The sequence below is a fragment of the Lucilia sericata genome, unplaced genomic scaffold (assembly GCF_015586225.1).
Source record: "Lucilia sericata isolate MDLA Ls3-8-SP2 unplaced genomic scaffold, ASM1558622v1 Contig000251F_arrow, whole genome shotgun sequence".
Taxonomy (NCBI): Eukaryota; Metazoa; Arthropoda; class Insecta; order Diptera; family Calliphoridae; genus Lucilia; species Lucilia sericata.
The window spans coordinates 351,171-364,510 of record NW_023994277.1 but is presented as its reverse complement, the minus strand read 5'-3'; the positions used below and the strand labels follow the sequence as shown (position 1 = coordinate 364,510).

At 31.4% G+C, this 13,340-nt stretch overlaps 1 protein-coding gene across 1 annotated transcript; it reads left to right on the top strand.

Annotated features, from left to right (window-relative positions):
- The first annotated feature begins 280 nt into the window (after positions 1-280).
- Positions 281-12,150, top strand: LOC119602747 (copper-transporting ATPase 1). The gene is made up of 4 exons (XM_037954433.1): positions 281-1,688; positions 8,309-9,555; positions 9,617-10,417; positions 10,863-12,150. The coding sequence occupies exons 1-4, from the start codon at positions 590-592 to the stop codon at positions 11,577-11,579; spliced, it is 3,864 nt and encodes a 1,287-aa protein (XP_037810361.1). The 5' UTR covers positions 281-589; the 3' UTR covers positions 11,580-12,150.
- Positions 12,151-13,340: the final 1,190 nt, after the last annotated feature.

Sequence of the window (13,340 nt, the reverse complement as noted above, 5' to 3'; positions counted from 1 at the left end):
TTAAACATTAAACTTTCTTAACCCCAAAAATGTAACGATTAATTAAGAAAATATATTGAATATCATTCAAAACCCGTTATTTTTCCATTTCAAATACAAAAAAGTTGTTATATTTAATTTTCCTTATAAAAACAAGCTGGCATCATTATAAAAGTGCTGCCAAGTACGGCAATTTTTTGGTATTTACTTTAAATCTACTTTCTAAACAAGTATTAATTATTTTGACATTTTCATTATTTTAACGTGACACTTGTTTTAATTCGATTTTCTTATTGTCCGTCAGTCAGTCGATTTATTCAGTCCAAGTCGTAGGGAACGGGTTTTACACTTTTTGGAAACGGTAGTGAGGTGTTAGAGATGTACTAATAAGAAAAAAATAAATATTTTCCTTTTGAAATGTGATTAAAATTAATTAAATTATTAATTTGCTAAAAATTTTAAGTAAAAGAAAATTAAATTAAAACGAATATAGAGCAAGAAAATAAAAAGATATATTACAAAAAAAATTAAATAGATTAGGAAAGGTGTTATAAAAAAACAAGAGAGTAAATAAGTGGAAAAAATATAAAATTTACAAAAGCAATGCACTATGAACAAAGTAGACGATAAGACAAACAATACAATAACAATGGAGCAACAACTGCCTTTCACTACAGCCACAGCGAAGAATACTGAAAACCTAGTGGAGCTGGATACATTGAACATAATGAACAATACAGATGCGACGAATACGCACAAAGAAATACGACTGCCTATTATAGGCATGACCTGTCAAAGTTGTGTAAGAAATATTGAAGGCAATATGGCCACAAAACCTGGCATAATCTCCTGTCGAGTGGAGTTAAACGAAAATGCTGGTTACTTCCGCTACGATGCCACACAAACAAATCCCTCAAAAATTGCCTTTGAAATTGACGATATGGGCTTTGAATGCTCCTATGATGAAGAAAATGTAAATAATGGACAAACACAACAACAAAATGGACAAACAAATGACAAATGCCTGGTGCGTGTTATAGGCATGACCTGTCAAAGTTGTGTTAAAAATATAGAGGGTAATATAGGCACTAAAAAAGGCATTAAAAGCATTAAGGTTAGTCTGGAGGACAAACAGGCGGAAGTGGAATTTGATGGCTCTATACTAAAACCTGAGGAGGTGGCCGAAATGATTGACGATATGGGTTTTGAGGCCAGTGTTTTAGATGCAAATTCTTGCCTCAAAAATAGTGCGCTTATAACGAACAAGCAAAAATCCCACACACCCTCACCTTCCCCCAAAAAATCCCCCACTACCACCAATGGCCATGCTACCACTTTGGCCATAGAGGATCAATTGCTCTCCAAATGTTTTCTACATATACGTGGCATGACTTGTGCCAGCTGTGTGGCAACTATAGAAAAACATTGTCGCAAAATCTATGGCATCGATAGTATACTGGTGGCTTTATTGGCTGCTAAGGCGGAAGTTAAATACAATGCCAATGTTATTACCCCGGAAAGTATAGCAAAGTCTATAACGGAATTGGGTTTTCCATCGGAATTGATTGAAGAACCAAATAGTGGTGAGGCCGAGGTAGAAATTGAAATTAAAGGCATGACTTGTGCTTCCTGTGTTAATAAGATAGAGACTCATGTGCGTAAACTGAAAGGTGTGACAGCTGCTGCGGTTACTTTAATAACTAAACGGGGTACGTTGTGGAAAAATGTTTAATCAATTTTACAGGTTTTTAGGGAACCGCACATTACACTTTAGAATCTATAGATTGTTCTATAGATCAATCTATAGACTGGCATATAGATTAGTCTATAGATCAATCTATGGACTGGTCCATAGATCAATCTATAGACTAGTCCATAGATCAATCTATAGACTGTTCTGTAGACTAAGCTATAGGCTGGTCTATAGATCAACCTGTAGACTAGTTTATAGATCAATCTATAGACTGATCTATAGATCAACCTGCAGACTAGTTTATAGATCAATCTATAGACTGGTCTATAGATTAATCTATAGACTGATCTATGGATCAATCTATAGACTGATCTTTAAATCAATCAATAGACTAGCCTATAGATCAAAGTCTTTAGATCAATCAATATACTATTCGATAGATCAATCTATAGTCTGTGCTATGGATGAGTCTATATACTGGTCTGCAGATCAATATAAATGATCTATAGATACATTAAGTTATTAAGAGCATGACTCCAACATGTGTTTTTTGAAATTAATTTCCAAAAATAATTAATTGTTTTCTTAATGTAAACTACAGATGTTAAAAACTTGGGGTTGAAAAGAACAATGATTTCATTATTCTGTTTAATAAAGATACAAATGATCGAATTATTTATTTGTGTTCTACACACATATGCATGTATGAGTTTGTTTATTTTACGTTTATTTATAACATTTCCTTGTGTCTAAACTAAACACAAGTAGAGTTTAAAGAATTTTAATTTTAGCTTATTTATGAAGCGATAAAATAACAACAAAAATAACAAATAAATTCAAATTTGAAAATAAATCTAAACAAAAGAACTCTACAATCTTTATGTCTAATACACTAAAGTACAAATAATTGTTAAAGATAAATAAATGAAAGTAAATTTTCAAACAATTAGCTGCAAAAACAAAGAATATTTAAAATTTTTATAAAGCGTCAGATATTGATTTAGATTTGCTATTGTTAAACAAAACCTTTGTTAAAATTAGTTTAAAGATAAAGTCTAATTTTGATTTCAAAGTAATTTAATAAACAATTTTGTAAACTTTATTGTCCACAACTGTGTAGCATGTAAAATGTATATGAATCATAAAGTATTTTCAGTTGTAATTATGAATGAGAAAATACATTCAATTTTAGGGAAATTACCAGATTGAGATAAGAGGCAATGAATAGATTGTTTTTCAAAATTATAAGAACAATATTAAAAAACCTTGAACTGATTTCTCCTTTAACCACCAACTTCCCTTCAAAACTCTATAAACATCAATTAAATTGAAAGTTTTATAAAATTTGTTTTATTATTAAACAAAAATATCAAGGTTTTTTCCTTAACTTTAAGATTTTGCTTTATATTTCATAAAATTGCTTTAAAAATGTTTAAAAACAACTGAAACAATTGACCAAAAACTTTAAAAGCATTAAGTAAAGTTTTACGTTTGTTGTTATGGTTTTCTTAAGCAACAGGTTAAGATATGAAAAAAATATATATATTATAAAATCATTAACAATTAAGAGGGTTTTTAAAAATAAAAAGTGAAATGTAAAACTGTAAAACAAAAAAAAATGTTTATGAATTTTACACAATTCCCTCGAAAACTTTTTGTTAAATTCCCTATAACAAAAGAAACGTGCTAAATGCAAAAAATTAATTAAACACAATACTTGTTTGTGATTTAATAAGTTAACAAAAGTTTGTAATAAATATAAAAATGTAAATAAATAAAATGAAATATGCTTAAGAATTTTAACGATTTCTTGAGAATTTTGTTGGAAAAAAGTAGTTCAAACTAGTCTAGAGATTGGGACTAAATATTGACTTATAGACGAGTATATATATTAATCTATAGAGCGGTCTCTAGGCTGATCTATTACCCAGTCTTTAGATAGAAATATAGATTTGTATATTGTTTGATATATAAAAAAGACTATAGTTTGATCTATGGAATAGTCTATCGATAGAACTTAAGAGTAGTCTAGAGTCAAATTTAGACCTGTCTATAGATTGACCTCTAGATCAGTCTATATATTTATCTGTAGATGAGTCTACAGATTGATCTATAGACCAACTTTTAGATTGATCTATAGAACAGTTTATAGATTGATCTATAGATCAGACTAATCTTCAGACCAGACTATAAATAGATCTTTATACCAGACTATAGATTGATATATAAGCGATAATATGGAATGATCTAAATACGAGCTCATAGATTGATCTATGGACCAGTTTATAGATACATATATAGACCACTTTATAGATTGATCTATGGACTAGTCTATAGATTGATCTATAGGCCAGTCTAAAGATTGATCTAAAGACTAGTTTGTTGATTAATCTATAGATTGGTCTATTGCTTGATCATTAATATGCCCATAGATTGATCTATAGACCAGTCTGTAGATTGAACCATAGACCAGTCTATAGATTGATCTATAGACTAGTCTATTAAAAAAACAACCTATACATTGATCTATAGAAACGTCTATAGATTGATCTATAGACCAGACTATAGGTTGATCTATGGACCAGAATATAGGTTGATCTATAGACCAGTCTATAGGTTGATCTATAGACCAGTCTATAGGTTGATCTATAGACCAGTCTATAGATTGATCTTTAGGCCAGTCTATAGATTGATCTGTAGACTAGTCTATATATTGATCTTTAGACCAGTCTATAGATTGATCTTTAGACCAATCTATAAATTGATTCATAAACCAGTCTATAGGACTGTCTATAGATTGATTTATAGACTCGTGTATAGGTTAATCTATAGACCAGTCTATAGGTTGATCTATAGGCCAGTCAATAGGTTGATCTGTAGACTAGTCTATAGATTGATCTATAGACTAGTCTATAGATTGATCTATAGACCAGTCTATAGATCTATATATAGACCAGTATAGTATATTGAATGATTTATAGGCCAGTCTTTACATCAATCTTTAGACAAGTCTATAGATTAATCTCTAGACCAGTCTATAGAATAATCTTTAGATCTTTCACTTCTAAAAGCATCTTCTCATTAAATAGTTGAACTAAATTATGTTTTGTAAGCATTTTGTTTACAATAAACTTTTTGCTAAAAACAATAATAAATAAATAACTAAATGCAAACAAACTTAAATTATAAAGAGAGACAAAAAGAAAAAAAAAAAAACATTTTTCATTAGAATTATAAACATGTTATTTGCAAATGAAATGATAATTTCACGATGTTAGATAACAAACTGAAACAACTCCCTTAATAACTAAAAGACGAATGGGAAATAACTAATTTGCTTGATTTGTTTATTTTCATATTTTAAATATTTGTTGCTTTAAGTTATCACATAAATAAATAATTATTAGTAAATTCAATGATTTGTATATAAAAGTGAATTTGTTTCTGTTTTGTTTTCTTCTTTTTCTCTCGTTTCTAATTAAAACTCAAGCAGAAGAGAAAAAAATCACATAAAGAAGAAGGGCAATGAACGTATAAAATTTATTTGAAATTGTGTCAAATGAAAACACTTTAAAGATATAAACCGTACAAACGAAAAGTTCAAGAAAAGTTAATTTTCTGTTCAATTTTGTTAACAAATAAATGTATAGTTAAAATATCTACAATATATTTAATTTATGACCCAAATATTATATTGCAGTTAACACGTTTAAGGCCAGATTATGTTTATTTCAAATGATAAGCTCAATGTTAACTATGAAAATGGTAGAATTTTAAACAATATGGTGGTTTTTATTATTCTGGAGACTAAATTGCTAAAGAAATTAAAATTATTTCTTTTTTTTATTTTTCTATTTTTTTCATTGAGTGTAATTTTACATATAACTAGAATACGCTCTTGCTTAAAAAGATCTCTCGCACCATTAATTATTTCTTTTGTATAAAAAAAAAGAAAAACATCAATTGGCTATTGTTATTGTTATTTTGGTCAAGATCTTTTAATAAAAGTGAAAATATATACGTATTGTTTGTAAGATACGAGAGTAGTTCGTAAAGCTTTTAATGAAAGGAAAAAGAAGAAAAGATTTGAGACCTAAACTGGTCTATAGATCAATCTAAAGATTTGTCTATAAATCAATATACAGACTGGTTATTAGATCAATCTAAAGACTAATCTATATATCTATAGATCAATCTATAGACTGCTGTATAGATCAATCTCTAGACTGCTCTATAGATCAATCTAGAGACTAGTCTACAGATCAATCTATAGACTAGTCTACAGATCAATCTTTAGACTAGTCTATAGATCAATCTATAGACTGGTTTATATATCAATCTATAGACCAATCTACTGGTCTATAGATCAATCTATAGACTAGTCTACAGATCAATCTATAGACTGGTTTATAGATCAATCTATAGACTGGTCTATAGATCAACCTATGGACTGGTCTGTAGATCAATCTATAGACTAGTCTGTAGATCAATGTATAGACTGGTCTATGGATCAATCTATAGAATAGTCTATAGATCAATTTATAAACTGGTCTGTAGATCAACTTATAGACTGGTATATAGATTGTTCTATAAAGTAGTCTATAGATCAATCTATAGACTGGTCTATAGATCAACCTATAAACTGGTCTATAGATCAATGTATGGATCAATCTATAGACTGGTCTAAAGATTATTTTATAGCCTAGTCTATAGATCAATCTATAGACTGGTTTATAGATCAATCTATAGACTGGTCTATAGATCAATCTATATACTGGTTTATAGATCAATCTATAGACTGGTCTATGGATCAATCTATAGACTGGTCTATGGATCAATCTATAGACTAGTCTATAGATCAATTTATAAACTGGTCTGTAGATCAACTTATAGACTGGTATATAGATTGTTCTATAAAGTAGTCTATAGATCAATCTATAGACTGGTCTATAGATCAACCTATAAACTGGTCTATAGATCAATGTATGGATCAATCTATAGACTGGTCTAAAGATTATTTTATAGCCTAGTCTATAGATCAATCTATAGACTGGTTTATAGATCAATCTATAGACCGGTTTATAGATCAATCTATAGACTGGTCTATGGATCAATCTATAGACTGGTCTATGGATCAATCTATAGACTAGTCTATAGATCAATTTATAAACTGGTCTGTAGATCAACTTATAGACTGGTATATAGATTGTTCTATAAAGTAGTCTATAGATCAATCTATAGACTGGTCTATAGATCAACCTATAAACTGGTCTATAGATCAATGTATGGATCAATCTATAGACTGGTCTAAAGATTATTTTATAGCCTTGTCTATAGATCAATCTATAGACTGGTTTATAGATCAATCTATAGACTGGTCTATAGATCAATCTATAGACTGGTTTATAGATCAATCTATAGACTGGTCTATGGATCAATCTATAGACTGGTCTATAGATCAATCTATAGACTAGTCTGTAGATCAATCAATAAACTGGTCTGTAGATCAACTTATAGACTGGTATATAGATCGTTCTATAAACTAGTCTATTGATCAATCTACAGACTGGTCTATAGATCAATCTATAGACTGGTATATACATCAATGTATAGACTAGTCTAAATATCAATCTATAGACTGAGCTCTTTTATTTTCATTCCCATTGTTGCTATTTACTTTATATATTACAATATCATTTTTTTAATAATATTATGTAAATATTTATTACATTTTAGTTATATTTTGCACCAAGTACTAATAACCTCTTATCAACAACCGACACATACACACACACACATGCATTCAAACACCTTAAATAAAACAATTGCTGAAATTGTAAATTCATTTTTAAGTCATTTTCAAATTGTCCCAATGATTAATTAAGCATTTTTTTTTTAGGGAATTATAGAGAATTAAGTCTTTTTAATAACTGGTCATACGTGTTGGTTTGCTGGAGCTTATCTCTGCATTCATCATTAAAAACTAACTAACCGACATAGAGTTTTTGTGTTGTTTATGGTGGGGCCGGGCGGTATAATTTAGAGCAGCAACAAAAAACCTAAATAAACTATTTTCGTTTGTATGTCACTGCGAAAAAAAATCTAACTCATGTTTGCTATTTTATTGCTAATTTATAAGATATAAAAAAATTAACAAAAACTTGTTTTTAATTTTATTTTATTAAATTTGTTTTGGTTTATTTTCTTGCAGAAAAAAAAAAAACAACAATTTGTTTAAAGAAAATGTAAAATAGTAAGAGCAAAGTATAGAATAGAGCGCTAGAAGAGAAATGCTAAGAGAGGGAGGGCTTTGTAAATGTTTTTAAATAAATAAAAGTTCAATAATAAATATTATTTTATGTATAATTAGACATGATTGAATGATAACTTTTGTTTCTATTGTAGTTATTTTTTTAAAGGAAATGAGTTATTTTCTTATAATTAGTCATAAGGAAAGTGATTTTTCTTTTCCCACAAAGTTCATAGATCAATCTATAGACTGGTTCATAGATCAATTTCTATATTCCATCTGGTTCAATCTATAAACTGGTCTATACATCTTGTTATCTTAGAAAATTTGTTATCTTAATAAAAAAAAAAAACATGTTCACTTACCAAATATTACTTGTTTTTCAGGTAAATTCCGCTACAATACCGAACTGACCGGACCCCGTAATATATGTGAAGCTATCGAACAATTGGGCTTTGAAGCCCATCTACTCTCCGGCAAAGATAAAATGGCGCACAGTTACTTAGAGCACAAAGAGGAGATACGTAAATGGCGTACAGCTTTTCTTGTTTCACTCATATTCGGCGGGCCCTGTATGATTGCCATGATCTATTTTATGGCCGAAATGGGCAATAAAGGACACGCCAATATGTGCTGCATAGTACCGGGTCTTTCAATGGAAAATTTGGTCATGTTTCTACTCTCCACTCCCGTACAGTTCTTTGGTGGTTGGCATTTTTATGTACAATCCTATAAGGCCATTAAACATGGCACCACCAATATGGATGTATTGATATCGATGGTAACCACTATATCCTATATATACTCGGTGGCTGTGGTTATAGCGGCCATATTAATGGAACAAAACTCTTCACCCTTGACTTTCTTCGATACACCACCCATGTTGTTGATTTTCATTTCATTGGGCAGATGGTTGGAGCACATAGCTAAGGGCAAGACGTCGGAGGCTTTATCAAAGTTATTGTCCTTAAAGGCAGCCGAAGCCGTATTGGTGGAAATCTCTAAGGATTTTGAAATTACCTCAGAAAAAGTCATATCGGTGGATTATGTACAACGCGGTGATATTCTTAAGGTTATACCAGGCGCCAAGGTGCCAGTAGATGGCAAAGTTTTATATGGCCACTCGACTTGTGATGAGTCTTTGATTACAGGTGAATCTATGCCGGTAGCTAAACGTAAAGGTGCTGTTGTTATAGGTGGCTCTATCAACCAAAATGGTGTTATTTTAATATCAGCCACACACACGGGTGAGAATACTACACTGGCACAAATAGTACGCTTGGTGGAAGAGGCTCAAACCTCTAAAGCTCCCATCCAGCAATTGGCCGATAAGATAGCGGGCTATTTTGTGCCGTTTGTGGTGGTAGTCTCAAGTGTTACGTTGATAGGCTGGATAATAGCGGGTTTCATAGACCCCGGCTTGGTGCCAGTAGCCAGCGAACATAAGGCACACATGGATACCAACACCATAGTGGTGAGTTATGCTTTTAAGTGTGCTTTAAGCGTTTTGGCTATAGCCTGTCCCTGTGCTTTGGGTTTGGCTACACCCACAGCGGTAATGGTGGCTACTGGTACGGGAGCCATAAATGGTATTTTGGTAAAAGGAGCCACTGCTTTGGAAAATGCTCATAAGGTGAGTTAGTGTAATAAGAACAAGGGAAGGATTGTTTGAAATTGTAATTTCTTATCTTTAGGTTAAAACTGTGGTTTTTGACAAAACCGGCACCATTACACACGGCACACCTATGACTTCCAAAGTTATAATGTTTGTTAAACCGGCCGTGTGCAGTTTAGCTAGAGCTCTCACCATTGTGGGAGCCGCGGAGTCAAACAGTGAACATCCCATAGCCTCTGCCATAGTACGTTTCGCCAAAGAAATGTTGTCTCAAGAATCCTTGGGCAAATCAGAAAACTTCCAAGCTGTACCCGGTTGTGGCATAAAGGTCACCGTCTCCCACTATGATACAGCCTTAAGACAAGCTTGCAATGCGGAAAAAATCATCAATTTCGAAAATAGTTATCGTTCACATGGCAATAATATACAACAAGCACCCATACAATTGGAAAATGGTGTCTCCATCACCGAACTTATTTCGCATCCTGCTGAAACACAACGTATACTAGCCGCCCAACAGCAACAACATTTGCAATTACTACAATTAGATGATAACAACACGAACGCCGAGCCAGTAGGTGATGCTGTTAATGCCATTTTGGGCAATGAAATCCAAGTACTTATTGGTAATCGTGAATGGATGTTGCGCAATGCCATTAATGTTTCCAGTGAAATTAATTCCGCCATGATTGAAGAGGAATCTAAGGGTCATACTGCTGTGTTGTGTGCTTTAAATGGTCAATTGGTTTGCATGTTTGCTGTTTCGGATATGGTTAAGCCGGAGGCTCATTTGGCTGTCTATACCTTAAAGAAAATGGGCATTGAAGTTATATTGTTGACGGGAGATAATAAGAATACTGCAGCTAGTATAGCCAGAGAGGTAAGAGCACGTTTTTGAAACTAAAATCTGAATTATTAAATAATTTTTTAAAAATCTCCAAAATTCCCTTTAATGGGGAAGATTTAAACGGGACTCTATAGTATTTTTATAACATTTGAGGGATTGTAGCATAATTTTTGTTAAAAAATCAGATTTTTTTATCCCAAATTCAATTTGAATAATCTCCTTAACTGGGGAAGTTTGAAATTGAGATAATAATTAAGCATTTTTAAGCAATTTTGTAATATTTTTAGAATTTTAACAATATTTTTATAGACAAAATCCGATTTTTTCAAATTCCCAAATTAAATTTGAAAAATTCCCTTCAAAAGGGATTTTTTAAATTTAATTTGGGAATTAAATTTTTTGTAAAAATATTATAAAAATTTGAATATTATTAAGGAAAACATTAATTTCTGAGTAATTCTTACTTTTTTCACTAAAGGTGGGCATCACTCGTGTATTTGCTGAAGTGTTACCCTCCCACAAGGTGGCTAAAATCCAGGGTATACAAGAGTCCGGCAAACGTGTTGCTATGGTGGGTGATGGTGTCAATGATAGTCCTGCCTTAGCTCAAGCCGATGTTGGCATAGCTATAGCGGCGGGAACAGATGTGGCTGCTGAGGCAGCCGATGTGGTGCTCATGCGTAATGATCTCTTAGATGTGGTGGCCTGTTTGGATTTGTCACGCAAAACCGTAAAACGTATACGATACAATTTCCTTTTCGCCAGTATGTATAATCTTTTGGGTATACCCCTGGCCTCGGGTATTTTTGCTCCGTTTGGTATTACTTTACAACCCTGGATGGCTTCGGTAGCCATGGCTGCTAGTTCGGTGTCAGTGGTATGTTCTTCTTTGTTATTGAAATTCTATCGTAAACCTACTGCTGCCACTCTACGCACTGCTGAGTATATGCAATATGTAGCCACTTCTAAAGAACGTGAACCAGATCAATTGTCTTTGCATAGAGGTTTAGAAGATTTACCCAGACGTCGTGCTTCCAGTACCTCGTTATTATCACGTATATTACTACGCTCGGGCAGCGTTAAAATGGATCCCCATCAAGACTCTTTATTGGCCGGAGATGAGGGTGACTATATACAACCAAAAATTGTTAAAAGTAAAAATCTACAAGACGTTACTGAAATGCAGAAACTTTAAAATAGACTTATTTAAGAAAAGAAAAAACAACAACAACAGGACTTTTGTCTTACCATACAACATTAAAGTCATTTATTTAAATTAAGGCGTTAAGTCATTAAACAAACCACAAATTATTATTGTTATTCATTTAAAATATGAACTAAATTTTCCTTATTTTTTTGTATTTTTTCCACAAATTTCCTTAATTAATTGGAAAGTTATGTGTTAATTTTATATTATCGTTAATTTTGTTTTCGTTATTTTTTTTTTTTCTACGAACATTTATTGCAACAAAAAAGATATCTAAAGATTTTTGTAATAAGCCAATAATATAAACTGTGAATATTAATAAGATTGATTTAAATTTATTATATTGTATTTTTTTGTGTATATTATATGAAAAACTATAAAATGTAAAACAAAGAAAAAAATGTGACCAGCAATTGCTTTTTTCAGGCAGATGCTCAAAACTATATGAAAAAAACAACTAACTATATTATTGTTATAAATCTAAATAAAACATATTTTTTTATACGAATCCTTAAATATATATACATATATAAAAAAATAAATAAAGACCCCATAACCAGTAAAATTATAAATGTAAATTAATTATTTCTTTTCAGGTTCAGTTGCTAGAACAGTTGTACTTTTGTTTATTTTTTGTTTAGTTTTTCAATGACATTTCATTTTGCTAGCCAAGACACACACCTTTATTTCAAATCTAAAAAGTGTTGCCCACTTTCAGATGCCATAAAAACACAAACATATGACTTTGCTAAAACAAAAACAGAGATGTTGCAGTTGAAAAAATTATGCTTTCCAAACAGGATGAAATCTTTCGCGGATCAAAAAACTAACAACATTTTCGAATTCCTCATCAAAAATCACCAGAAAGGTGACTTTCCAGCCAATTTCGTGCAGTAGTTATGGAGTTGCAAGCTAAATAATATAAAATTTTTAAAAATACCAAATACAGGGTTGTCTTTTAAACATCGCTACTGCCACAGGGTTGTTCTCTAAGCAAAACAACAACAACGTACAAACCTCACTTTAAAAGGAACAAACATTTTCTTACATTTTTTTAACAAATTCATCCTGCTAAAACCTTATAATTTCTTAACTTAACTCTTTTATAAAGGATTCCAAGCTCCACCTCACTTTTTATCACCCTTAAACAACAACAATATCACTAAGCCTTACTTTTGCCCCCAAAAGTCCACTAGAAAAAACACTCATCTTAACTAAATATAATATCATGATTATTCAATTTTTTTGCTTTCAACTCCTTAATTACTGCACGAAATTGGCTGGAAAGTCACCTTTCTGGTGATTTTCCATGCTGAATTCAAAAATGACCTTAGTTTTTTGATCCGGGCAAGATTTCATCGTTTTTGAGAAAATATTTTTTTACTGCCATAACAACTCTGTGTTAGTTGGGTTATGTTGTTATTATTACATCCTAAGATTATGCTTTAGTTTTAATATGTCAGTTATTTAATGATATGGCATCTCTATAACTTAAAGGATTTTATGTTCACAACAGCATGTATCATTTGTAGTGTTAAGGGAAAAGGAGAATTAAAGCTTCTGAATAAGTTGTTCTGACCCAGAAACTTCCTTCAAGTATTTACTAAATACTTATCCGTTGTTTTACTGCTATAAATTTAAAAAAGGAAACACCATCATTTCGAAATTTGTTTAAAAATGTTTATTTAGGTTTTAAGTTTTTTCCATTATATATATGTAGATGTTTCGTTTCAACTGTGTTACGCTATT